The sequence below is a fragment of the Hemicordylus capensis genome, chromosome 17 (assembly GCF_027244095.1).
Source record: "Hemicordylus capensis ecotype Gifberg chromosome 17, rHemCap1.1.pri, whole genome shotgun sequence".
NCBI classification, from domain to species: domain Eukaryota; kingdom Metazoa; phylum Chordata; class Lepidosauria; order Squamata; family Cordylidae; genus Hemicordylus; species Hemicordylus capensis.
Genome location: NC_069673.1, coordinates 4,005,759 through 4,033,339, shown reverse-complemented (window position 1 = coordinate 4,033,339; position 27,581 = coordinate 4,005,759). Strand labels below are relative to the sequence as shown.

The 27,581-nt window shown below is 52.2% G+C and overlaps 1 protein-coding gene across 1 annotated transcript in view; it reads right to left on the bottom strand.

The window, feature by feature from the left end:
- Positions 1–22,744, bottom strand: part of RAB14 (RAB14, member RAS oncogene family) — a 28,497-nt gene extending 5,753 nt beyond the window's left edge. Inside the window, exons 1-5 of the mRNA XM_053282492.1 lie at positions 22,390–22,744; positions 4,777–4,835; positions 3,385–3,438; positions 1,856–2,033; positions 1,478–1,544 (exon numbers count right to left, since the gene is read on the bottom strand). Coding sequence (XP_053138467.1) covers positions 1,478–1,544; positions 1,856–2,033; positions 3,385–3,438; positions 4,777–4,828 — 351 coding nt within the window. The 5' untranslated portion in view covers positions 4,829–4,835; positions 22,390–22,744. The remainder of the gene's footprint in view (positions 1–1,477; positions 1,545–1,855; positions 2,034–3,384; positions 3,439–4,776; positions 4,836–22,389) is intronic.
- Positions 22,745–27,581: the final 4,837 nt, after the last annotated feature.

Here is a 27,581-nt window from a genome sequence, read left to right as displayed (position 1 = left end):
GGGGCTCCCCAGAGGCATCTGGTGGGCTACTGTGGGAAACCCGATGCCGGACTAGAGAGGTCCTGGGCCTGGTGCAGCAAAGCTCTTCTTGTGTTCCTATGGTATGTTCTGGCTTCACACCCTGAGCCATTTGGACATCTATTTTCTCTGGCCAAGAAACTTGCCAGACCTTGGTTGCATCTCCCTGTCAAGACACTCAGGGGCGATCAGAGTGTGAGAGAGAGAGAGTGTGTGTGTGTGTGTGTTTGTTTTAAGGCTAGCCTCTTCATGTGCCAGGCTAGATGAAGCTAGCCTCTGTCCAGAAAGAAGTGCAAATTGGGAAATCTGATGTCTGGCAGCATTAACAGAAAATATGTCATTTGCAACATCAGCACATAGGTGGCCGTCTTTGACACCATACTCAACATTCGAGGAATCGTACAGGCTGCGGTCTGCCTGCTGTGTTTTGAGTGGGGGTGGGAGGATGCCTGAATAAGCCTTACCCGGTTTAGCTCAACCGGGAAGTTGTCCCAGTGGTTGTTCCACGGCTGGAAGCGTCTCAGCCCCCACACTTGGACGCTGTGTTCCTGCTGGCCACTCAGCCTCACCGAAGTGCTGCTGATGCAATACATGAGTCACCCTCTGAGGGAGGAAGGCCGTGGGGCCTGCTGCACGGCCTGCTGTGCACACCAACTCACAGGAGCGCGGCTCAAAGGGGAAGGGAAACCCCTTCGGGTCCAGAGCAGTTGTGTACGTTGCCAAACAGCTGAGCGAAGCAGAGGTGCTCTCGCTCTCTCGCCCTCTGAGCTGCTGGGAGTTACCCAGGCGCCCTGCACTATACCTCCAGGACTGAGGTCTTATGAAGCGTCCCTAACTGCAACACACAGCAAACGATACCAACCAACTTGGCCTGCACTTCCAGCTCCTGGCTATGAGACAAGACATTGAATCAGGGCGGCAACTTCAAGCCATCAGCAAAGGCCAATTTAAGGCCAAGGGTTAGGGGTGCACACCTCGACTTTTGGAGGCATGTTAATCCCTATAATCTGGGATTGAAGAAGAGAATATCATCACTGACTGCAGTGGCCGCTTCTATCATTATTGTAAGCTGAGCCCTGAGCCCATTTTTGGAAGGGTGGTATAAAAATTCAATGAATGAATGAATATCAAGCAGGGCTGCACAACTTCACCCCCTCCCCAGCTGCTGCAAGACTACAACTCCCAAAAACCCCAGCCCCCATGACCTATAGAATGATGGGAGTTGTAGTCCAAGGCAACTGGAGGGCTGAAGTTGTGTGCGCCTGCTCTAGAGGAATGCTTGCCCAACTGCATGTCCGGGTGCTTTCTTCAGAAGGTGAAGGCGGCACCCAGTATGGAGATGGCGTGCCCGTTTGTTTAAGTAGTCCACCGCCTGCCTTTTTCTGGGCGAAGAATGCGAGTTGTCCCCCAGCCCCACTTTCTAACGCAAACACGTTTGAGCCCCGCAAGGCCAACTCACAGTATTTGGATTGGTGAGGTTCCTTGCGTCCGTCAGCCAGCTGCTAAGATGGTTATACGTGCTTCTTCTGCAAGAGGGGGAGAAAGAGCCAGGACTTGAGGGGATTGTGGCAAACACACACACACCCCAGCTCGTTTCCGACCCCACTTTGGGGGTAGCACAGAGGTGGTGCCCAAAGGCAACCCAACCCCCCGTAACAGGGATTGTCAGACGTTGCTGACTACAACCCCCATAATCCCCAGCTGCAATGGCCTTTGGCTGGGAATGATGCGAATTGTTGTCAACAACCTCTGGGAATCCCCGCTACCGGCAACCCTGGTCTTATCTCAAGGCCCAGCCAAGCGCCTCCAGGGCACCCTCCCAGGAAGGCGGCCATACCTTGTTATATCATAGACCATGAGCGCGCCTGCTGCTCCTCTGTAGTAGCTCCGCGTGACGGCCCTGAATCTCTCCTGTCCGGCCGTATCCCAGATCTGGAGCTTGATTTTTTGACCGCTAACTTCGATTATCCTCGTACCAAACTCGACGCCAATCGTGTGGGGACAATCTGCCATGACTGCCGGCGAGAAGGAGACACACATTCAGGAGCAATACAATACAATACAATACAATAGTTACAAATGTATCAAAATCTAATTAGACAATTCTCTGTCTGTGGTCCTTGGAATGGAAGTTAGTTACAAATGTATCAAAATCCAATTATGTCTGTCAATATCACAGGCACAGAAGACGAAAAACTAAATAACTGAATTGTACACACAAGTCAATCAAACAATGTGTGTTTCAATTCACAAATGCTGGGCAAAGAAATGACTGGGTGGGCACTGGGCAGGCTAGATTGTATGGTACTATTGTACTATTGTACTATTGCATTGTAACTCGTCAACCTTCTCCCCGACATCAGGCATGCAATGGGACTTAGCTTTATCTACCGCCCTTCGTCCCCAAGACCTTAAAAACTCCTCAAGAAACACAGAACCGAGGCAGGTAAATATTTAAAGAGAGCAGAAGACAGATCACTGGCCCAAAGCCGGGATACCAAGGGCAGGCTGCACCATCCTCCTCAAGGCTGGGAGAGAGGGAGCCAGGATAGAGGAGAGCTGGTCTGGTGGGAACAAGCACAACTTCTCCCCTTAGCCAAGCAGGGCCCACCCTGGTTCCATCTGAATGGGAGATTTAATGTGTGAGCACTGGAAGACATTCCCCTGAGGGGATGGAGCCACTCTGGGAAGAGCATCTGAGTTCCAAGTCCCCTCCCTGGCAGCATCTCCAAGATCGGGCTGAGAGAGACTCCTGCCTGCAGCTTTGGAGAAGCCGCTGCCGGTCTGAGTAGTCAAAACTGAGCTAGAGGGACCAAGGGTCTGACTCAGTAGATGGCCGCTCTCTGTGTGGGGATCGTTCAGAGTCCAAGAAAGCAGCCAGCTGCCACTGAAGGCCTCTGCACAGTTACGGGCAGCCAAAATTTAGGCTCCCGCCTGCCCCCTCCATTTACTCTTCTGCTTCCAGGGGTCCTTAGCCTCTGCAGAACTTCTCTCTTTTCACCACCACCCCCACGCCCTCTCTGGGCAGCGGCAGAGTCAGAAACCCATGGCGTGCTGGTGGGGATTCTTGCAGCTGGTGGCCACCTCTGCCCGTCTCAAACAGGGCCACGCGTGGGTTGGACCACAACTCTTCTCACCCCCGGCCACCGCAGTCACGGGTTAGGGGTGACGAGTCCTACATCTGGCAGGGGGCCCAGCTGTGCGGCCCTGGCCCCGAATGCGGCAGGAAGGGGCTGTGCCATGCCACTCGGGGCCACTGCCCATCTCACCCTAGAGCAAGGGGTCCACAACAGCACAGAGCGCGCAGGCCATGCGAGGGGTGAGCCACGGAGAGCATTGCCAAGGGCGGCGCGAGGCCATACTTACATTTCTTTTCCGTAAACTGGTGGAGCAAGCAGGACTTCCCTACTCCCATGTCCCCTGTTGAAGAAAGAGACCGTGTCAGAGCTTCAGAAAAACCACCACAGTGTGCATGGCTGCTGGAACATGCCACATGACAGGAGGCCGCCAGCGGGGAATAAGGAGCCACTGCCCAGCTGATATGTCTTCTACAACCCATGAAGCCCTGATGTGTCTTCTGCAATGAAGGCTTGGCCCCAAGAGCACCGGGGCCACAGGGGAGGAGAGCAGGTCTTGTGGAAAGGAGCGTGAACTGTCCCCTTTGCTAAGCGGGGTCTGCCTTGGTCTGCATTTGGATGGGAGACTCCGGGCGAGTGCTGCAAGCTGTTCCCCTTAGGGGACGGGGCCACAGCTCAGAGGCAGAGCGTCTGCTTGGCATGCAGGAGGTCCCTGGCAGCATCTCCAAGAAGGCCTGGGAAAGACTGGCGGCTGCAACCTGGGAGAAGCCACTGCCAGCCAGTGTCGAGAATCCTGAGCTAGATAGACCAAGGGCCTGACTCAGTAAGGCAGCTTCCAACTTAAAGGCTACAGAGGGCTGGAGAGGAGAAGCTGCACCCCACTCATGCCAAGTGGCTCCTAGGCAAAGAGCACTCGCCAAGGCTCTAAGTAGTCAAGTGGGGGGGGGAGAGTGGATGGCAGGAAAGGGGGGCAGGAAAGGTGCCCTTTTCTGCACCTTTTCTAGTTCTACATTATCCTCCTCAAAATATGGTGGCCAGAACTGAACCCAGGACTGCACTGCTCCACGTCACTCCCGCTATCCACTGGCACAAACACGTTCCCAGTGGTGGCCATGGACTTGGGAGCGAATCCCAGCCCAGCAGCAGCCGAGTGGGGCCCATCGAGGCCCCCTTCCTGGGTTTCCCGCACGGAGCTGGCTGCCGAGAGCTCTGCACACTGAGGAATTCTGCTTGCCAACTTCCCTAGCTGGGAAGAGCCCAGAGCGGCAGCAGCAAATGCGAAGGGAATCGAGAGCACCGATTCCGTTCTGCCTACTGCACGGGGACAACCCAAAACCAAACTCCTGCTGCAGAAAGAAAAATTTCAGCCAGACAATGATGAGCCTCCGTTTGGTTTTGCATGCAATAAGACAGACGACTGCCATCGTTAAGCATGTGCAAATAATGGACTGCAACAGGCATTTTTTCTGCACGGATTGGGGGCCAGGGGCAGAAGCCGCTGCAGGTAAGGAGGACTCCCGTCAGGGAGCGTCTGCATTCTCCACACGGCCGGCTGTCAGGAGGCGAAGCACAGAAAGGCTACTGGCCTCACCGGAGAAGGCCAGCCCAGCCTTCTAAGAGCAACTGACCCCAACCAGCTACGCCACGGAAGCATCTGGAGGCGGAGGACGTGCCGACTTACCGATGATGATGTACTTAAAGATGTAGGAATAGTTGTAAGGTGCAGTTGCCATTGTGGCACTAGAAGGGGGGGGAAAGGAGGAGGTTATTTAACAATGGCACTCCAAGGCATTCTTGCAAGTCCTAAATCATCAGCTATTCACAGTCCTAAATCATCAAGTCCTAAATCATCAGCAATTCACAGGCAAGATCTAAGAGCACAAGGGGCTTAAGGAAAAGGACACATGGAGACCCCAAGGCAGCTGAATACACACACACCACACACACACCACACACACACCACACACACACCACACACACACCACACGAGAAACCTCTGCTAGTCCAGCAGCTTAATAAGTCATTTTTTAAAAGAGCGTTCTGAGCACAAGTGGTAGCTGGACTTTGAGCAGTTGCCGAGAAGGTCGCGAGCAGATGCTGAAGAGCCCCCGAAGAGCCGACTGAGTGACCACTCCGGCCCCAAAGCGCATGAGGCCACCGCTCAGGGGTCGAATGCCCGCTTGGCAACCAAGGACCAGCTTTCAGCACAGGGCGGCAGAGCCCTGGCCCTCCCGCCACTGGGGGGCCACCACTCCTGGCATCCCCAACCTCTGCCCCCGGCTTCCCCACCTTCGAGGCCAGGGGAGGCCACCTGGGCTCTCCAGCCGCCGCTGCTTCACGACGCCCAAGGTGGCCGGCCCCGGGCACCCCAGTTTGCCTGCCTGTCGCCAGCTTCTCCAAGAGCGACACAGGCAAGCCCTCCCCGTGCACCCGGGCCAGGAGTACGGAGCCCTCAGCACTTCAAAGCTCGGGGACTTGTGGTGCTCTCTAGGGCTCCATCCTCCCAGCCCAGCTTGCTGCCGGTGGTGACAGAAGCCACCTGCCAGGACACCAGCCGCTTGTTGCTTTAATTGCCTTTGGCTCGGGGCAGTCGGCTGCTGCCGCCACAGATGACAAACCTTCCGAGGTCAGTGTTTCTTGTGCGCTCTTTTACGCCTCCATCTGTGGGAGGAGGACGTGTTTTATCAGGAGGGTGGAGGATCAATACAGAGCCCGCAGTCTTCAGGGAAGGGTGTAACCAGAAGCATCCTTGGGAGCCAAAACCAAGGGGCTTCACGACCAAGGGTGAGATGGGGCTTGTCAAATGCCAGGCACCACAGAGGCACAGAGCCTAGAAGTTTCACTATGGCACCTAGCCTAGGATACTCGGAGGCAGAATGACTTAATGCAGCCTTTATTCCAACCAGGCAGCCCCGTTTACATTGGCTTGTAAACCGGATAAAGAGAAACCCAATCTCTCCACAATGTCCCTTACAAAGTCTGGCAATCTTGTCTAGTGCCAGCTCCTAGGCCCCAAAGAAATCGGTCAAGGCCCCATTTGATCAACCCCTACCATACCCACAATACCCCTCAGGGTTCCCACCCCCCCACAATTAAAACACTCCCAAACCCATTAGCCTTTCCTCGTGGGAAAAGGGCCCCTAATCCTGGTTCCCCTCCCCTGCCTCTTTTTCAGCTTGCAGTGCCCATTTGAGATGTACATAGGAAGCTGCCTCTTACCGAGTCAGACCCTTGGTCCATCAAGCTCAGTACTGTCTACACCGACTGGCAGCGTCTCTCCAGGATCTCAAAGGAGAGTCCTTCCCAGGTCTACCTGGAAAGGCTGTCTGGGGCCCTGGCAGTAGGTCAACCGGGGACCTTCTGCATGAAAAGCAGGTGTCCCAACCACTGAGCTATGCCCCCATCTGTCAGAAATGAATGCAGTACACCTAGATTGCCAGAGATATTGTAAACCACCCAGAGAACTGCATTTTGGGCTATATACAAATAGATAAATAGGCACACAAGTGTAAGAATCATCCTTCACCAAGTCACTTGTGGTCAGCGGGCCATGTGAAGCAGCTGTATCCAAAACTAGTTTTGATTTCTCCTTCCTCTCAGGTCAGAAAGGACCATGTAGGCAAGCAGGCCTCTCAGGATCTATTTGGTTTCCATTTTTGAACGAGAGATCAACCAATAAAAGCAAGCTGGGGCCTGCAGTCTTCCCGAGAGAGGGCCGCAAGTTTTACAGATAGCAAGCCCCACCTGCCAGGTTCTTGGCTTCCCGGTTTAATCAGTCTTTCCAGATTTTCTGACACAGGCTGAAGGAGGACGGTGCAAGCCGGAAGCACGAACGCTTCCCCATCACCACCATCCCGGCAGACTCCTCTCCGATTTAAATGTAGGCTGCATCTAAGCCCACAAGCTAAAGCCGTAGTGGTGGAGTTTTGTCAAGAAGATCCCCGTCATTAAGGAGCAGGCATTTTAAAGTTCAAGGGGTGCTTTCAGCACCAATTCCTTGGCATCCGCCAACACCTCTGTTGAAAAGGCTGCCTCAGCTCTCTGCAAACTCCCGCTGTTCCTCCAGCACAATGCCAGGGCGGCCCTTCCCACCGCGGACACACCCGGATACTGCAGACATCCCCAGCACACCTCGCCCAGCCTTCGCGGCAAACACGCTAACAGCTGCCAGCCCCGAGGAAACCCTCGCCGGTGCGCTGAGAGCACGTGGGTGGCTCCCTTGACCGCCGAGGTTCGGTCCTGCTCCTCTCCCTGCAAGGAGGAGTCCCCAAGTCAGACCACTGCTCCATCTCATTCAGTATTGTCTACACTGACTGGCAGCAGCTCTCCAAGGTTTCGGGCAGGAATCTCGCCCAGCCCTACCTGGAGATGCTGCGACTTGCTGCATGCAAGCCGATGCTCCCTCACGCGAGCGACAGCCCCATCCCCGAAGGGGCATATCTTACAGCGCTCACATGCAGCGAGCTACCCCGCTGCTGAGATTTGGACTGTCGGCTCCTTGGGGCCAGGGACCTCTCTGGCTTATGCATATCAATCCAGACAGGTTTTAGCTTTCATGCACTGCCAGTGCTCAAGACAGCCAGTCAAAAGATCCCTTCAGCACTTAAGATGCTTGCCCCTCTCCACTGCACTTGGGCACAACCTCCAACTGCCAGTATAGACGCAGCTGTGGATCATATATGCCACGCACACTGCGGCACAGTACTGAAGACACCAGCCTACTGTCGCCAATGCTCAGGGCGCAGGGAATCCGCTAGTCTATGACAAGGGGGGAAAACGATGCCCGGCAAATGAGACAAGGGTCCCGAGGAGCAATGCACCCACACAGCTCGGAGAACCACCTGATGAGTAAAACATATTTTGGGCTGGCTGAATTGAGCCAACGTTTCTTGACCCCTGCCAATGCTCATCCCGAGGCAATATCCAGGTGAGACTGCAGCTTTCCTTGGGCATTAAAAAAAAAGAGAGAGAGAGAATACAAGCGATAGTCCATGTAACTCACGGAGCTAGGAGCTGAAGTTCCAGTGGGTGCTTTCTGCACAAGCACATGCCTCCAGCACTGCAACCCCCTGGAAAGGTACAGCCCCCCAGATCTGCTAGCACTACTGACAGTGGATGGCTGACCCACTTCAGAATCCAATTACGTGGCTGTCTCAGAGACATCCCATCACTTAACCTACATCTGTCAATATCTGGTCTTCTGCAAACCATCATTAAATGCTTGCTCATCCTCTTCCACCCATCTTCCCGGGGATGGGGCCGTCGCTGCGTGGCAGAGCCCTTATTGGCAGGCAGAAGGCCCCCAGGTTCAATCCTTGGCATCCGGGCTGGGAGAAAGACTCCTGCCCGAAAGCTTGGAGAGATGCTGCCAGCCAGTGCAGACACACCTGAGAAAGGGGGACCAAGGTCTGAAACGGTAGAAGGCAGCTCCCGATGTTCTCAGTAACCACCCTTTAATCAGGACCTGTACTGAGCGGGGGGAGCTTTAACCCTTTGCTCTTACCCCAGTCCCGATCCAGACCAGGACCACGATGACTGCTATTTGTTGGGGCAAGATGGCCTGGGGCAAGAAACTCAGAATAAATTTTTTTTTAAGGTTCCCACCCGAGAGCTGGTCCTGTGGTAGCAAGCATGATTTGTCCCCTTAGCTAAGCAGGGTCCTCTGCCCTGGTTGTATGTGAATGGGAGACATGATGTGCGAGCTCTAAGATCTTCCCCTTAGGGGATGGAAAGAGCATCTGGGAAGAGCATCTAGGTCCCAAGTTCCCTCCCTGGCAGCATCTCCAAGACAGGGCTGAGAGAGATTCCTGCCTGCAACCTTGGAGAAGCCGCTGCCAGTCTGGGTAGACAATACTGAGCTAGACAGACCAATGGTCTGACTCCGTATACGGCAGCTTCCTACGTTCCTACACGCCACAATTTCCAATCTGAATTGAGGCTCCACCCGAGTGTCGGTTCAGGGATCCACCAGATCTCTGATGAGCAGGACACCCGGCACGACAGAGATCTCCTCCTCCACAGAGGTCTCCTTCCCACTGCCATTTCTGAGAAGTTAAACAACAGCAGGCGTCCTTTCCGCGCAGTCGGAAGACCTCGACCGAAGACCTGCTTCTCTCCTCAGCCCTCTGCCTGTGTGCCCAGGGAGGGTCTGAGGGAAGAGAGGGGCTTGCCGGCGACCACCGATAATGGCTGCCTAGTCAGTTAGCCTAGGTTTGTAGAAACCTGTATTTAGGGAAGAAAAAATAAGCACGCCAGTGACAGTGAACGTGGAGGGTGCTATACCAGCAAGCCGTCCAGGATAATACCAATTCAAAGCAGATTAATTTCAAGAACCATCGACTTAGTTCTGTATGCCTACAACCAACCCACCCGCTCCCCAACCCCATCCACATGGCATTTGCTTTAAGACTGTAGGGACTGGGGGTGGGGTGAAAAGGAGAAGAGTGAAGCGGTGGCTGGCCGGGAGATCCTCACTTCCGCACTCCTGGTTTCTAGATCCTCATATTTTATTCAGCCTCCCTCTGCAGGAACGCGGCACTGCTGCTGGTCTGATGCCTGTAGTCAACACAATCTCCGTTTTCAAACCGGCAATAGGATTTCTGAATTACACGCCGCTAAATTCCCCGAAGGAGGCTTCCTGTAATCCTGCCGAGAAGGACCATTGTGCTCAGATTTGCAGAGCGCCGAGAAATCCTGGGAGAGAAGCAGGCCACACGGCCGGGCTCTGATTCTGGAATCCTCAACACGCAGATCCGTGTGTGTTTTGCTATCCTGAAAGGAGAGCTCCCTTCCTGCTGCTTCCTGGACCCAAGCAGTGCTCCCCTCCACGTGTCCGGGTGCAAGCTAGCCCGCATAGCCAGCTGACCAGGACTGCGGGGCGCCCGGACGAGCAGAGTCAGGAGGGAAACAGGGCACCCACATTCGAGGGAGGTGTATGTAATCCTGCCAAAGCACACAGGGCGATTTAATGCTGTGCAGCCAAGAGCAACACAGGAAGCCGCCGCCGCCGCCTCCCGCCAAGCCAGGCCCTTGGGTCCACCTTGCTCCATCCTGTCTGCACCAGGACTACAGTCGGACTACAACTCCCATCATCCCCTGCCACAGTGGCTGCTAGGATGATGCGAGCTGTAGTCCGACAAACAGCCAGAGGGCTGAGGTTTGCAGCCGGGTCTACGCCGAGCGGCAGCAGCTCTCCAAGGCTTGAGGCAGGGGTCTTTTCCCCAGCCCAACCTGGAGATGCTGCCAGGGGTTGAACTGGGGACTTCCTGCCGGCAAAGCAGACGCGCTCTCACACTGGGCCACGGCCCCATCCCCGATACACGTGGGCATGCCAGAGCACCGACACAGCCAGGGAGGCTTCCAACTGCCCTTGGGAGAACAGGATCTGCCCCCCACCAGCACACGGGGCTCCATCCAGGCATCTCTGCTCCTGCTTGCCCAGTAAGGCTGCTCTCACCTGCTGGGCCCAGGAAGGGACCCCAAACAGAGCAGACAACAAAGCCACCTCACCGCCGGGCAGGGCCGTGCCCCCTAAATTGGGGAGTGAGGCTCAAGGCAGCCCTAGTCTACGCTTGCAGCAGGAGCCCAGGACACCAGAGGTCACCACACTCTGGGGTCGTGCCAGGGGGAAGCAGGCATGCTGGGGTGGGGGGGAGAGGAGAGGGTTAAATGAGGGCTGTCTCGGGGCACGGGCTGTGGGCACGCACTGCAAGCACCTCATTGCAGCCAAGCGACCCGTCAGTGCCCGGAGGGGAGGCCAGAAGATTCCAGGTATGCCCCCTTGAATTCCAGCGGTGAGCATGAATGTCCCCTTTGCTAAGCAGGGCCCACCTGGATCTGCATTTGGACGGGTGTCGTGGGCTCCAGGTCAGGGGACAGCAGCCAAGAGCTCTTCGGGGCACCTTCTGTTGCTGCCGGGTAGTCCCACCTGCAGGCCAGCAGGAGAACACACACACACACACACACACACACACACACACACACACACACACACACACACACGTACGTTGTGCAGGCCTGGTGTAGACTATAGTACTGAGCTAAGTGGACCAAGGGTCTGATTCGGCATCGTGTCGCTCCTGCAGAAGGCAGGACATAGACCGGGAAAAAAACCTAACCAGCAGGAGGGGCGATGAGCATGGCTCTGCTGCCTCAGCTGCCGCTTCGCTTCTCCTTGTTCTCACTCATCACTCCCTCCTTCCTCTCCCAAAGAACAGGGGCCCGACTATTTTGCTCGTGTGGATCCTGGCTTCCCTCCCTCCTTAACGCGGAAGAGACGGGCCTTCGGAATACAGCCCCACGGCAGCATCAAGGCTCTGGGTGTGGTGCACAAGGAGGGAGTGCTCACACCGCCGCCACCCCCACCCCCCCAACATTACATCCACTGCTCCGCCTCGTTTCTACCAAGGACCCAAACGGCAACCCAATACGAGTGCCCGGCTGCAGCCCCCACAATCCCGAGGCCCAGGGTGGCCAGTAGACAGGGGTTATGGGAGCCGTAGTCCCACCATCTGCAGGAGGGCTGAAGTTGCCGCACTCTGCACTAGCAGGTGGAGTTCACACTGGAATAGTCAAGTGAGGAGCCAGAGCTACAAATGCTTCCACGGAAAGCGGGGTGATGATGCCAGAAGACTCAGAACTGGGAGGCTGGGTAGACGGGGAAATGAAGCCCAATTTTAAAAGCCCCGGCCAACACTAAGAAGAGCCAGATGTCCCAGATGCTTTGCCACCCACCTCCAGCTGAAGAGATGCTGATAACAGACAAGAGGGTTTTAAAAGAGGTCCCATCTACTGAGGCCAAGAGAAGAGGTTCAGACTAGATGTATAAGTATAAAGTAGTATATCACTCAGGGGTGGACAAGCAGAGGCTCTCCAGCTGTTAGACTACAACTCCCATCATCCACAGCAACAATAACCTGCAGCTGAGGGGTTAGGGGAGCTATAGCCCAAGAACAGCTGGCGCACTTCAGGCACTGCCGCTAGAGAATGGGAAGCTCTCAAGCAGAAGCACATTTCAGCAGCTGAATACACTGCGGATCTCCTCCCTCGGGAGAAAGCGAGAAGGCAAGGGTGCCATTTCCACCTGGGAGGATCACAGAAATGCAACGGCGTGTGCAAGGCAGGAGGCAGGACTGTCTGATGCAGGCGTGAGAAACCGGCCCTTGGAGCTTCCCCGCCCCTCCAAACTTTCCCCCCCACATCAGAGGGTGTACTCGCTTTTCCAGCAGGCATTCTCGGTTTCTACTCAGACGTTATTTCCCCCTGGAGAAAGTTTCAGCCGCTAGACACAAGGCCCAGACTGTTCTACAAGCGGATTCGAATTAGTCAACTCTGTAGCAGTGTGCAGTGTCCATACCCATCAGTACAAAGGCAGGGTTGTAATGTGCTCTCTCTCTCTCTCAGCCGGCTGCTTTTATGAATGACACCATCCGAGGCCAGCCGGGCCCCTAATGGGAGGATCTCCCAGTACACTCGGCACTACCGGAGTCACTCAAAATACAACTAGATGCCTTGCCAACTCCTGGACGGAGAGGTTGCTACCCTCACTGCACAGGGCCCTCTCTCCAAGCCAACCCCTGAGTCCACACTGGGCTGCGGAATTCCATTTACACACACTTGACAGATCTGGGTTCCCAACACATTTATACACAAGTCTGCCTGCAAACAGTACAAGCCCAGTTTGCTGGAAACACTCCTAGATGCTGGAATTGCCAAAAGCAAGCCAACCCCGTCGGGCCAAGAGGCCCACCTCCGCTGCCCTCAATTAACTGGCTGAATCGATACTTTTCCTTGCGGCTCGGTCGCGGGATTCTGCAAGACCAAGCAAATGCCGATACGGGTGTGTCGGAGGAACCGCGGAGGCCCCGTTTTGGGCCAGAGTTCTAGCCCTGCTGGGAGTATTTCCCCGAGCCCGCACCGCAGGAATTACTGGGATGGCAGTCTGTGGAAACCAAGGGCATTTAAGCAGCGCGTGCAGGACGCCAGCAGAAGCAACCGAGGAGGGCAAGAAAATGCCTCCATGACTAATAGTTACTCCATGATTAGTAGGCAAAGTGCTTAGGGGGTTAAAGTATTCATAACAGAGGCCTTGACCAATTTTCTTTGTATCGAGGAGCCAGACGGACACTTGGCAAAATTAGTGATGGGCATTGTGTTACTTACAACGCAAGCAATATTGCATTTACCTGAACCCAATACTCGTCCCACCCCGCCAAGTCCTTGGTACCAGGTTGAGGATGTGTAAACACGCCATTGTTCAGGCTTGATGCAGTTTGGCGGAGGGCGGGGGACATTTTGCAGTCTGGAATTTACAAACTTCAAAACACAGCCATTATGTTGTATATATGGAGTGTACACACTGCTCCAGAAAGGACCAAGGAAACTGAATCAACATAATCAAGGAAACAATCACTCTTGGAGTTTGGAAGAAATGACTGCCACTTTAAGCGGGGGGAATCATTTACTGTATTCTTTGTTTGCCTCAAAATCTTGGAAACTCAAGTGCCTAGTTCTCACCGAGATTCCTGGTGGGATGCAAACTCACATGTTGGAATGTTCCAAGATGACCCCCTTCCTCCAAAAAAAGGATCCCCATACACCTAATGAAGCAGCGGCAAAGCGACTTGACTAGCAAGACAGGGTTTGATGGTTCGAATCCGCACTGGTATGTTTCCCAGACTAGCAGCGAGCTAGGAAGATGCTGAAAGGCATCATCTCATACTGTGCGGGAGATGGCAATGGTCAACTCCTCCTGTATTCTACCAAAGACAGCCACCCCTGCCCCAAACACTCAGTTTGGCCCTGTGTGTTTGGTTTGTGTTGTCGTTATCTATAGATATAGCTTCAATAGCAGGCCCTGGGAGGGACGCGTCAGGACTGGGCCCAGAGCACACGGGGAGAAAAAGCAGCTTCCAGTCCCAGGAGGCCAGCTTCCACTAGCATCAACAGCATCTCAGGGAGACATTTTTTGTGGGTGGAAAGAGGCAGCATAGGTTTAATGCCCCCTCCTTCTGCATGGCAGTTCTAGCTCCAACCAGAACATGGATACATCCCTCGGCAGTTTTTATTTAGATTTTTTAGAAGCCGGGGATGGAACCTTACATCTGGCTTGGCCACAGGCACAGAGCCAAGCTATTCATTAAACATGCTCCCCTACTCGGCTGTGGATGCGGCACTGTTTCCACATCAACAGGCATCACTGCCCCTTTAGAAAGTTTTGGATTCAATACAGACATAAGGTCCCCTCCCCGGCAGCATCTCCAAGTAGGGCTGGGAGAGACTCCAGCCTGCCTGAAACCTGGGAGAAGCTGCTGCCCGTCCGTGTAGACAGTCCTGAGCTAGATGGACCGAGCGTCTGACTCAGTAGAAGGGGGGGGCAATGCTCAGATAGGAAACAACCGAACCCAGCCCACAGTATCAACTGGAGTCAAAAAATATATGCAAAGCCACACCCTTTTCTGAGCATGGAGGGAGGGAAGTGCAGGCAAGCAAGTCTGACAAGGCCTCCCAGAGATGCTGAGGCCGTGGCAAGGCTCCAGGAGGCAGCCATTTCACAACAAGGAAGCCACTTGCACAAGTTTTCTGTGCCCTTGTTGCAGGGTGCATGTTGTGTGTCAGGATCGAACCCATGGCAGAAAGAAGGAGAGAGGTAGGCAAGGTGTCTTATAGGACCATCAGACTGCGGGAAACCCCTAGATCAGGCAGCAGCGATCTAGGAAGATGCTGAAAGGTATCATCTCATACTGCGTGGGAGGAGGCAATGGTCAACCCCTCCTGGATTCTACCAAAGACAACCACAGGGCTCTGTGGGCGCCAGGAGTCGACACCAACTTGACAGCACATTTTACTTAGAAGTCCCGACATCAATGGGACTTCATCCTTCTGCAGACACAGGCCTTGACCAACCTGCTTTGGATCTAGGAGCCAGCCCTAAAAGTTAAGGAACCCAACCATGGACACTTGACAAAGTTACTGGACACAGCCATGGGCATTGTGAAGAACCCACAGGCTTCTCTTGATCCCCTTTACAAGTAACATAACTGAAAACAGCAACAGGGCTGCCAGGGACAAATCAAGCTTTGATTAAACAACTCTACCTCTACATATCCTATTCTAGGTTATGTTTCTAGAAGCCACGGCTCCCCAGCGCCTGGGATTTGTCCTGCCCTAGCATCGTTTCCAACAAGAAAGCTGCTGTTTTATTGGGCCAGGGGATGTAAGCAAGCACAGGAAGCACACAGTCATCAGCCACCTGCGCTTGGATTGGAAATCGGTACAACGTACACATTAACTTGCGTGCTCTCAAGCCAAATGCCCGCAGGAAGGAGCAAACAAGCAGAGCCGACTCCTCATTAAGCAGCTAGTGTTTACATACTGGACGAAAAAGGGAGTAACATCCGTTCATGGGAGTAACCGTTCATCCTAGGCATTAGCTGGAGCAGTTGGCCCACAACAACCTTTATTGAGGAGAGCCGTCTCTGGTTTCCGTCCTTACCCGAATCCAAGATGAGGCTCCCTACCACCACCACCACCACCGTTCTTTCCTGCTACAGGGGCTGTCACCTTGAACTCTCTCTTTTGGGTAAATACAGGCACCGTATCTACCTGAATTCAGGATTCTGAATAACCTCAAATAAATAGAGGTTGAACCTTATTTAACCCCAAAGGAAGGGGAGGACTCTGAACTTAAGGTGACTCCCCTGACTTCCAACATCAAGGAACTTGGAACACAGAAACATAAGAGAGCTGCCTTCTACTGAGTCAGAACCTTGGACCATATAGTTCAGTACTGTCTACACAGATTGGCAGCGGCTTCTCCAAGGTTGCAGGCAGGTGTGCTTAACTTCTATCTTTTAAGGCATCGTCTTAAGTTCAGAACTGCCTTCTATCTGCGTAAATGCAGTATATATGGAATAAACTCTTTAATGCAGCATACCCTGACACTCTGTACCATTCTGCATCCCTGCCCAGAACATGAAAGCCATTTGACATGATCCCACACCAGGTCTTGAGGAGTTCTCTTTGGATCGAGGAGCCAGCCCCCAAGGTCAGGGGCCAGACGATGGAGACATCATTACCATCATTACCACAGAAGGGCACTGTGGATGGACAAGAGTAAATGGGCTTCTCTGCATCCCTTTAGAAGTAACATGCTAGGAACAGGAATAGGGCTGTCGGGGACAAGTGAAGATTTCAAATAAAAACCTTCATTTTATGAAATAACTACCACTGGGCTGGCACTGTTCCAGTTGGAGGGAACTACCTTGCTGGAGCTGCTGCCTACTTAGTTTGGACCTTGTTTCTCCTCTCTGTCAGGAACTGTTTCAGACAAGGCCGGCTATCCTAGTCCAGGCAGGTGCCAAGGCTACCTGGCCCAGGGGATTTGTCAAGCACCACCCTCCGTGACTCCCCCAACACACGAAGTCACAGACTTGTCCGTGCAACACTGTTACACGCGATTTCGTTCACGTATAGCCTTCCAGAGCGAGACTCAAGGCAGAACGCACAGGAAGTTTCCCAGCCGTCCTCCCATTCAGGACCTGATCAGATCTAGGCGTGCTAAACTTCAGCAGAATGGCTGCACCGTGTCACAGAACAGGACCTGGAGACAAGCAAGCAGTGCAGTTGCTTTCCTCTTATTACCGAGATAGATGATCCCCCGACAGGAACAGGACACAAAACCTTCTGCAAGACCCGTTTTCACACCACCCGCTGGCAGCTGGGGAAGAGGTGCGCTTTAAACAGGAGAGCTCATGAAGAGAGACGGACCACAGCCGCTCACATGTTCCCGTGCGGGTCACAATGAATGGATACAGGGAAACAGAGCAGAAATCTATGCAGAGAGATCTATGCACAAAGGAGACAGACACGCAGTGGATTCATATACATCTTGAGAAAGCCACCCGGAGTAAGATGAACAAGAAAAGGACAGGGCACTAAGGGAGTCTAACCAAGTCCTAGATTAACTCAGACCAATTCCAACAGTGCACTTTTAAAGGGAAAGTGTGCCATCAAGTCGATGCCACCTCCTGGTGCCCACAGAGCCCGGTGGTTTTCTTTGGTAGAATACAGGAGGGGTTGACCACTGCCTCCTCCTGCACAGTTTGAGATGATGCCTTTCAGCATCTTCCTAAATCGCTGCTGCCCTATACAGTACCAGCGCGGATTCAAACTGCCAACCTTCTGCTTGTTAGTCAAGCATTTCCCCGCTGCGCCACTTAAGGTGGTTTTAGGAGACCTACAATCCTTGGAAAACAAGGGCCTAGATCTTAGACACCTGGGAGTGGCATTTACCTCAATGGGACAGCCACCTAAACAGTAGGAATCAATCATTATGATGCAATGATACGTGCACAGCAGCGTCCAAAACCTGACACACGAGGTAGCAGGTTTCTGCCCCGAGGAGCTTACAATTTATGTTTAGGCAAGGAGGAAGTTAAGGCAAATGGGGAGGGGGGGCGGGACTAGAGACAAAGGGGAGAATACATCCAGGATAGATGATGATGTTGATGTTATTATTTTACATTTATATCCCGCTCTTCCTCCAAGGAGCCCAGAGCGGTGTACTACATACTTAAGTTTCTCCTCACAACAACGCTGTGATGTAGGTTAGGCTGAGAGAGAAGTGACTGGCCCAGAGTCACCCAGCTAGTATCCTGGCTGAATGGGGATTTGAACTCAGGTCTCCCCGGTCCTGGTCCTAGTCCAGCACTCTAACCACTACACCACCCTGGCTCCTCAAAGACTCCTCAAAGAGTCTGCTTAACTGGATCATAGACACAAATACGCCCTGCAGGGAGAGTGATGCATTTCCTTTACAGCAAGGGCTCATTAAATGCAGTTGGGTTTATTTTATTCATACCTCACCTTTAAATGCATTGTTTTCTCAAGCATGCAGAATAAGAGCACAGTACAATCAACACACTTTTCTGCACCCGTGCTCGGGAGTTACTTCCAAAGCAAAACAGGGTCTGTTTGGGCAGGGAAGGAGAAGGGGTCCCTGCAGACCCCACTTCACCCAATGGAGCTGTTGACTCCTGAAGATTTAGGAGGTGGGGCTGCAGAATACACGTTTTGCATGCAGAAGGTCCCAGATTCAGACTTTGGCAAACTTCCGTTAAGAGCATCTCGGGTTTCAGGGCTAGGAAAGATATATTTCTGTGACATCTTAAAGATGCTGCCAGTCAGTAGACAGTACTGAGCTAATCGACCAATTATCTGACTCAACACAACTCCAGAGGTGAGGAGGAGCCTACAGAGGACATGGTTCGCGCACACACAAGTTCCTAGGCCCAATCTTGGAATCTCCAGATAAGGCCAGTAAGTGCCTGCCTGGAACGCTAAAGAACCAACGACAGTCAGTGAGGACAATATTGATCTAGATGAACCAAAGGTCCAACTCTGTACAAAGCAGCCTTGTATACTTATATAAACATTGGAACCTGGTAATCTAAAAAAAGAGCACAATCAGAAATACCCAAGTAAGCATACCACTACCGTTTTGAGGGACTAACTTGTTTATATTTATTTATTACTTTTATAGACCGCCCCATGCAAAGGCACAACAAGTTTAAAAAGACATAAAAACAAACACACTACTTAAAGCAATATTCAAACGATGCTAACACAATTCAAAACCATCTCAAACCAATTAAAGTCCTTAAAAACAATAACTTGTTCAACATGCCACTTAAGCCGGAGCGTCATAGGTTCAACCATGTCTCAAGAGAGGAGGGTTTGCAGGGCAAGGCAGAAGTTGGAGTGTGTCCACCTCAGGACTAAAGCAAGAGCAAAGGATCTTTTGGCATCTTAAGGAACAACATGATTAGCTCTGTCAGTCACCTTGTGCCTGTTTTCCCGGGGAAAGCAGGGTAAGAGTCACGGTGATAAATCAGTTTGCAAGATAAAGTTTTGCAGTTACAGATGTTGCAGCTGAGCGCTCAGAGCCCACAAAAGCTTATGCCACAATACATTTTCATGTCTGCAAGCTGCCAGCATTCTTGCTTCAATCTCACGACCAATGCGTGCGTGCGCCTCACCCATGGAAACCTCACTCCTCTGAAGACCTCTAGGCTGAAACCTACGAAGTTACACTGAGAGGTGGTCCCTGATGGGGTGGGCCATAACCCACAGGAGCAGATATTACAATAAAATCAGTGAGCCCTTTTCAAATAAGAGAAGCGACACACAACTCTGTATAAATACTGCAGGTCACCATTTTGGCCCATACGGAACACACAACTAGCAGCTCTAGGACTCTTTCGTTCCCCAACCTGCTACCATCACTTGTTTGAAAGCGTTATACAAGAAGCCGTTGGTTCTGTACATTATCTTCCCCAAACTATGTTTTCTCTTGCTTTAAAAAAAAAAAAGGAACATATTCTCAGAAGTAGGGCAATGCCTTTGGAGAACAACCCCCCACCCCAAATCACATACATGTGATGAAGTGGGTTCTAGTCCTTGAAAGCTTATGCTAAGATTAATGTGTTTTGTGTCAGACCTTAAGGTAAGTTGTGCCGTTGAGTCAGTGTCAACTCTTCTGGCGACCACAGAGCTATGTGGTTGTTTTGGTAGAATACAGGAGGGGTTGACCGTTGCCATCTCTCACTCAGTCTGAGATTATGATGCCTTTCAGCATCTTCCTATATCGCTGCTGCCCAATACAGAAGTTTCCCATAGTCTGAGAAACATACCAGCAGGGATTCAAACCAACAACCTTTTGCTCCCTTCCCCACTGCACCAATACACTTTTTCTAAAAAAGAAGAGGGACTATTTGGCTACAACCCTACACACGCCCACTGGAATATAAGCCCCATTAAATACAGTGGGACTTACTTCTGGATAAATATGCACAGGATTGGGTGGTTGTGGGGGAGGAGTTTCTGCAAGACAAGTTTGAGGGTGGGGATGGAAGGTCACCATGGGCAAAAAAAGGGCATCTTTTGCAGTGGTGCCTTCTATTTAGCAAGGGGGGAGCAACTGTCCCTATTCAGCCCAACCCTGCCCCGCTCCCAGAGACTGTTGGTAGGGTCTCCCTGGCGTTTCTGTTTAGAATGCAAGTTCCATCGGAGCAGGGAGTCACCTTCAGGTTCTCTCATGGCACACCGGTTGGAAATCAGCCCTGCTAACTGGACAACGAAGCACTGTGGAAAGTGCTGGTTTTAATTAAGCAAGGGGAGAGCAATGATTCAGTCCAGCATAGCACCTCTCCCAGCTGCTGCTGCCAGGATCTCCCTAGTTTACTTTTTTATTGTGAGCCCAACTGGAACAGGAAGCCATCTTTTCACTCTTTTGCTCATTTCCTTTGTTATATAAACAGCTATAGGGGCTTTGTTGGAAACCAGCATACAAAGAGCACATTTATTTTAAGAAACTGGGTACAGAATATTAATACTATTAGAATATTCACACACCACTTACCATAGAAGGAGGGCTTCTCATTCCTTTTTCTGTCCCAAAGGGGCTCACAGTAAGAGACATAGAGGAGACACAGGCAACAGTCACTGGAAAGGGCACCTCGGCCAAGGTACCATATTTGGCCCAGAGTCCATCACAAGAGTAGGTGAAATTGACACCAGGAAGAGTTAAATAATAATAATAAACTGCGCATAAGAGAGACACCAGCAACAGCTACTGGGAGGGATGCCCAGGCTGAATGGGGACAGTTGCTCTCCCTCTGAAAAATCTAAGAGCGCTCCCACTTTAAAAGGGGACTCTCTGCCCATTTACAGGGACAGCCAATTCCTTGGGTCCCATGAGCTAAACAGAGATACAAGGGAGGAACCAGCAACAGCCACTGGTGGGATGCTGTGCTGGGGTTGCACAGGGACAGTTGCTCTCCCCCTGCTAAGACAACCAACACTTTCAATGGTGCCTCTGTCTTGGCCCAGTTGGCAGGGCTCACGAACAAGCATCACAGGACACCGAGATGCTTCACCCATGTTCCCAAGCACAGCATTCCTTGGATTTCCAATGCAGAACCACTTAGATGATTAAACAACCCTGCTGAGCTTAATATTTCTTGGACTGACTATCATTAAAGCCGAGCACCCTTGCTTAGGGTGACCAATAGCAAGGGACTTCCCTTATTTCAGCCCCGAATTGTCTGTCCCTTATGGGATGCCATTTGTCCCTTATCTTCAGCTAATGGGAAGAATCTATGGCCCAGATCAAGCCAGTTATTTTCACAAAGAATGAAATAAAGGTGAAGAGCATGAACAATATTTTATATTTATACATACACACTCTCTCTCTCTATATGTGTGTGTGTCACACCAGGCCTGCTCAACTTAGGCCCGCCCAACTGTTTCTAGACTACAGCTCCCATAATTCCCACCTACAGTAGCCAATAACCAGGGACTATGGGAGTTGTAGGCCAAGGTCTGGAGGACCAAAGTGGAGCAACCCTGGTATACACCCACACAGTCATCCCTTGCCAAAGAGGTTCTGTTCCAGGAAAACCTTGCAGTTGGCAAATTCATGGTAGACAAGTCGTTGAAATCAATGACAAACAAGGGGTTAGGGGAAGCGAGGTTGCAAAAAGACCACAAAATACAGTGAGAATATAGGGGGGATCCCCCAAATCACCAGGAGTGAAGGGGACTCCCAAAAACCACCCCTGAAAAAATCACCCCCCAAAAAGCAGTGAGAATTGAAAAAAGATCTCACAGCTGGCGAGACCTGTCACCATTTCCCAGTCGCGGATACTCAAAGCCACATATAGGAAACCCACAGATGGCGAGGGGCGGTTGTGTACACACACATACGTGTTTGTGTATGCATATGTGTGCATGTGTATGCATGCATAGATATGTGTGTGTATGCATGTGTGTGTACACACAGTGTGTATGCATAAATATGTGTGCACATGTGTATACACACACACTTTCCTGAAATTTTTTATCTTGCTAGCAGACCGGAACTGCTCTGCAGGGTTCTCTCCACGAGCAGCAGAGAAGCCACCCCGGGGGCGACCCGGGGTCCAAGACACACACACCACACACACCACACACAGAGCACCGGCCCTCAGTCCCCCGGTGATGACCATGGCAGACCCCCACCCCCCGCTCAGGCCATGACCCGCTCCCAGCAGCCCCCGCGTCCCAGTGGAGGGGAGGCCCACAGGCCCCGGCCGGCGGGTGGGGGGCAGAGGAGCCGCCGCCTTCCCCCCCATACCCAACTCCCCTTGGGCGCGCCGTCGCCCCCTCCCCGCGGGAAAGGGGCGTGGCCAGGAACAGCCCCCCCCGGGTCGGCTGCTAGGCAACGGGGAGGCCCGACTAGGCCCGGCGTCCCTACCTGGGCTCGGGGGGCTGGTGACTGGGCAGCTTGGCTCCGGCGGCGGTGGGCTGTCTCCTCCCCTTCTGCTTCCGGGCTGTCTCCCCTCGGTCTGGCGGCGGCGGCGGCTCCACCTCTGCTGCGGCCTCCTCCTTTTTCTTCCTCCGGCCGCCACTCCTCCTCTTCCTCTTCCCTTCCTCTCACACACACTTGATCCAAGATGGCGGCGGCGGCAACCTCCTCCTCTTCTTCCACGGGGTTTCCCCGCCCACTGTTGACAGGCCCGGGGCCGCCAAGGCAGGTGGGCGGGCGAAAACAAAAACAACACTCACCCAGCAGCAACGTGGGGGGGAACACGCGGGCGGCCCACGGCAATCTAAGGATATGTGTAAGGCCAAAGCGGGGTTTGCAAAGCCACTGGGGGTTTATGTGTGTGTTTATGGCCCGGATGGAAGAGCGGGCCAATCGGGACATAAAAGGGTCGTCAAGGGGTGGGGATTACTTTTAAGTGATCGGAGGACAGGCCAATCCAAAGAGAGGGAGGGAGGCTGAGGACAACTAGTGGGGCTGGAGCGGCTTTTCTGAGTGATGGGGAAACGGGCCAATCCGAAGAGAGGCAGGGCGGAAAGGGTGAGGGGTGTGGGTGGGTGTTTTAGAACGAGCTGGAGCAGGGCGGGGTTTCGAGGTCGCTCATTGCGCCTGCGCACGGAGAGAGTAGCGGCTGGTGCGTCTTCCTCTTGCTCGGGTGACTCCCGCCTCCCTTTTTTGGGGGGGGGGTCGTGGCACAGAGCATGCGTACTGGAAGAAAGGCGGTGGGCGGGGGATGTAAAACAAACCAAACCAAAAAAAATTCCCCACATACAGAGCGGGAGCGAGGCGGGCGTAAAAAAGCGAGATGGAGCCTCAACCAATAGATAAAGGCGAGGACCGTCTGTCAGATAGGCCACGCCCCCGTGTGCTCGGCTCCTCCCACCAGCCGAGGCTCTCAGCCTTCCCTGTTGAATTCCTGCCTGTTAAGAGCTCCCAGCCTTTGCTTGCCTATTCTGGTACTTTTGCCTCATGTTTTGGTTAAAAAGACAGGGGTTTTTTAGCAGAATGAGCTGGATGTTTTGTTTAATTTCAGCACGCTTTCTCTTGGCCTGACCTACTTCACAGGGTTGTTGTGAAGATAAACTTGAGGAGGGAATAGCCTTGCACGAAACTCCTTGCTGGGGAACAGAAGGAAAGAGGTCATTTCCTCTTCCTGCATGTCCCCTCACAACAACCCTGGGAGGAAGGCTAGGCTGGTAGAGAAAGTCACCCAGTGAGTTTCAAGGCTGAAGGGAGACTTCCTGGTCTGTTGCTCTAACCACTACACCAAAAAGCTTTCATTTCACTCTTTACCGACTTTGGCAAGCATTTTTTTCTTAATTACTAGCATAAAACAGCAGAACACACACAGAGAGAGGTTTGCCAGGCCAATAACTTCTTAGGAACATAGGAAGTTGCCATATACTGAGTCAGACCTTTGGTCTATCTAGTCAGTATTGTCTTCACAGACTGGCAGCGGCTTCTCCAAGGTTGCAGGCAGGAATCTCTCTCAGCCCTTCCTTGGAGATGCTGCCAGGGAGGGAACTTGGAACCTAGAGGCTCTTCCCAGAGTGGCTCCATCCCCTAGGGGGAATATCTTACATATTCTTCTTTTTCTTTGGTCTTTGATAGCTTTGTAAAGCACTTTGAACAGTGAGTAGACAACTTAAAATATTTTAATTGATAAAGACGCAATCCAACTTTGAAATCTGGCCACCTCCGCATCTCACGCCAACAACCTTTTAACAAAACACGCCCTAACTGAGCAAAGAGGCACCTTTTAAGTGGTGGTTCTCTTTAGTGAGCAGGGGGAGAGCAACGGGCCCTATCCATCCCTAGCACAGCATCCTTCCAGTGGCTGTTGCTGGTGTCTCTCTTATGTTTCTTTTTCTTTTCTTTTCGAACTGTGAGTCCTTTGGGGACAGGGAGCCATTTTTTATTGATTGATTGATATTGATGTAAACCACTTAGGGAACTTTTGTTGAAAAGCAGTATATATACATATCCGTCGTATCCGTATCTGTATCCCCAACAGGCAAAAATGGAGACAATTTACTTAACAGAAACAGGTTCCGCACAGCAGAGACCACTGTAAAGAGGGAGAATTGAGTGTGTGAAATAATCTTAGCGGAGCGAATGCTTGAACCCAGGACTTTTTCTGTCTCCACTCCAGTCCCAACACGCTCTCGGCTGCAAGGCATTAGAAACACCCACAACCAGCTCAGCAAGGAACAATCTGTCATAACATATTGACAGATGGGATAACAGATCATGAAGGCATCGCCCGCCGATGGAAAGGCCCAGTGGGGTGATTAAGAAATGAACCACACACACTGGAGCATCGTCAGAGAAAATTGTGCAATTATGAGATCCCTGTCGTTAGGATGATTGATGGAGTCCAGAGTCCAGTCTCCCCGTTACCACTAGGGGGCAGTCCTGTCCTGAAGCATGGTAGGCAGGCTTGGAAGAAACATAAAGATGTCTCTGGTCTTGGACAGAATACACATGAAATAAAGCCTATACTGAGGGTTTCTACTGACCATTTTTAAATTTAAAGGGGTGAGGGAGCCTATATTACAATGAGCAACCACAGAAGTTGTCATGACACGTATTGAAGCCACACTTATTTTTTTTAATCTACATCATGACATTTCAGAAACTAGGGTAACTTATACAAGTCAATGTGGTTGCAAAGTAGTGTTTGGAGTTTCGAACTAGAGGGGAGCCGAGTTCAAATCCCCCTTCACCCAACTTGCTGGGCGACTCTGGACCAGCCATGCATCTCTCAGCCTAACCCAGGGGTGTTGCGAGGATAGACATAACCATGTACACTGCTCTGGGCTCCTTGAAAGAAGAGTGGGATATAAATATAAACAACATAATCTAAACCACGCTTCAAGTTTTCCCTAATAGCCTGAGTTGTATAGCCCCTGTCTCCTGTAAATCACTCTTTGTATGTATTTTTGTTTTAGGGGGACGCCCTGTTAAACACAGGAGAGAGAAGATGATGCCAAAAAGCCTAAGGTTATTTTACTTAATATTTTACTTTGGGAGGAAGCAAGCTCAGTGGGTGGGAACCAGGAGTGGGTTTTGTGTGTCAAAGGAGTGTGAACCCATGAGCGCAAGAGAAATCTGTGACTGTTGCACTGTGGCCAGCAAAAGAGCTGAGTATAGTAATTAAAAAGTCATCGTCTTGCCAGCTTTTTTTAGGCCGAGGCAAGAGGGAATATAAGAACACCGATTTGGAATCCTCAACACAGGAAGAAGCGCTTTATGGTGGGATAAAAGTCTTTGTCTACGGAGCGTGTCGTGCCAACATGCGTAGTTAACCGATGGAATTCTCTGCCGCAGGAGGTGGTGAGTGATGGCTGCCAATCTGGGTGGCTCAGGTAAATTCGTGGTCTATCAAGGACTACCAGTCTGGTGGCTGTGGGCCACCTCCAGCCTCAGAGACAAGATGCCTCCGAATCCCAGTTGCAGGGGAGCAACAGCAGCAGAGAGGGCATGCCCTCAACTCTTGCCTGTGGGCTTCCTAGAGGCATCCGGTGGGCCCCTGTGAGAAACAGGATGCTGGACTAGATGGGCTGCATTGGGCCTGATCCAGCAGGGCTGCTCTTATGCAGAAGGAAGCTGCGGGGTTGCCCGCTATGAGGAAGTGATGGCTCGGTTGGTTGGCACATACTTCTCCACCCACATACCAGTCCCTGCTTGATGAGTTCCTCCGTCTTCTGCGCCACCAAATTAGCCTTGTGCTTCCTCTCAAAACCACCCCGCTCCACCGCACGGCTGGGCTGTCTCTGTTGTTTGCTTGCTTGCTTGCTTGCTTGCTGGTTGTAGGAGAAGTGACTCAGCCTTTCCATCTCTTCCCCCAAAGTTTCTTCCTTTTCCCATCCCTGAAACGGTCCGAAGACGGTTATTCTGCCCGTGGACTGCTGCAGTCCGGCCTGCGGTGTATAACTGGGGCCACCACCGTACTGTCCTCTTGGAAAAGAGGAGGGCTGGGCTTGTGGCAGCAAGCGTGAATGGTCCCCTTTGCTAAGCAGGGTTGGGCTTGGTTTGCATTTGGATGGGAGACTCCAGGCGTGAGCCCTGTAAGATGTTCCCCTCGGGAATATCAGGGCCGCTCTGGGAAGAGCACCCGAAGGCTTTCATGTGGAAAGTTTCACATTCCCTCCCTAGCATCTCCAGGATTGGGTTGAGAGAGACTCCTGCCTGCAACCTTGGAGAAGGAAACCTTGCAGGCAGCTGCTCTATGAGTCAGACCCTTGGTCCATCTAGCTCAGTATTGTCTACCCAGACTGGCAGCGACTTCTCACAGGTTGCAGGCAGGAGTCTCTCTCTCAGCCCTATCTTGGAGATGCTGCCAGGGAGGGAACTTGGGACCTTCTGCATACAAACATTTGCAGATGTTCTTCCCAGAGCGGCCCCATCCCCTAAGGCGGGGCGTGGGGGGTAATCCTGCAGTGCTCACATGGAGTCTCCCATTCAAATGCAAACCAGGGTGGACCCGGTTTAGCAAAGGGGACCATTCATGCTGGCTACCACAAGGCCAGCTTTCCTCCCCACCAGAGACCAAGTTAGTTTACTATTTCCCTGGCCCACTCAAATCGATTGGTAAACCTGGTGCCTACCACACCATGGTCAGGGCTAACGCAACAGGGTAGCTGTCCCATTTAAGTCAATTAGCACACCTAGCCTCCATACTTTTTACTTTTGTTTTAAGGTGGCGGTGTGTGTGTGTGTGTCCCGTGTCCTCATAATTTCAAGTTCAGTAGCCCCGGGTATAACCCCGTTGGCTTAATCAGGGCACACAAGAGCGTAGCTGTCTACAGCCTGTTCAAAGCCAGGACTATGTAGAGCATGTTTAACCTAAGGCACAGCTAGTTACCTTCTGGAATTCACCGGCTGCACTTCAGACTTGCATAGAGGTGTTACAAACATAGGGGCAGTTTTATTTTCAACCCTTTCTAATTCTACACAATCCCTTCCACTTCTAAATAGGCATGCATTGAACGTAAAGCCAAGAAAGTCCTCAAACACTACAATACACAGCCTGGTAGGCAGGCTGTGATTTACATCAAAACCAAACTCTCCTCTCAACTGCCTGATAGAGATCCCCTGCTGATAAAAAAAACAAAGGCAAC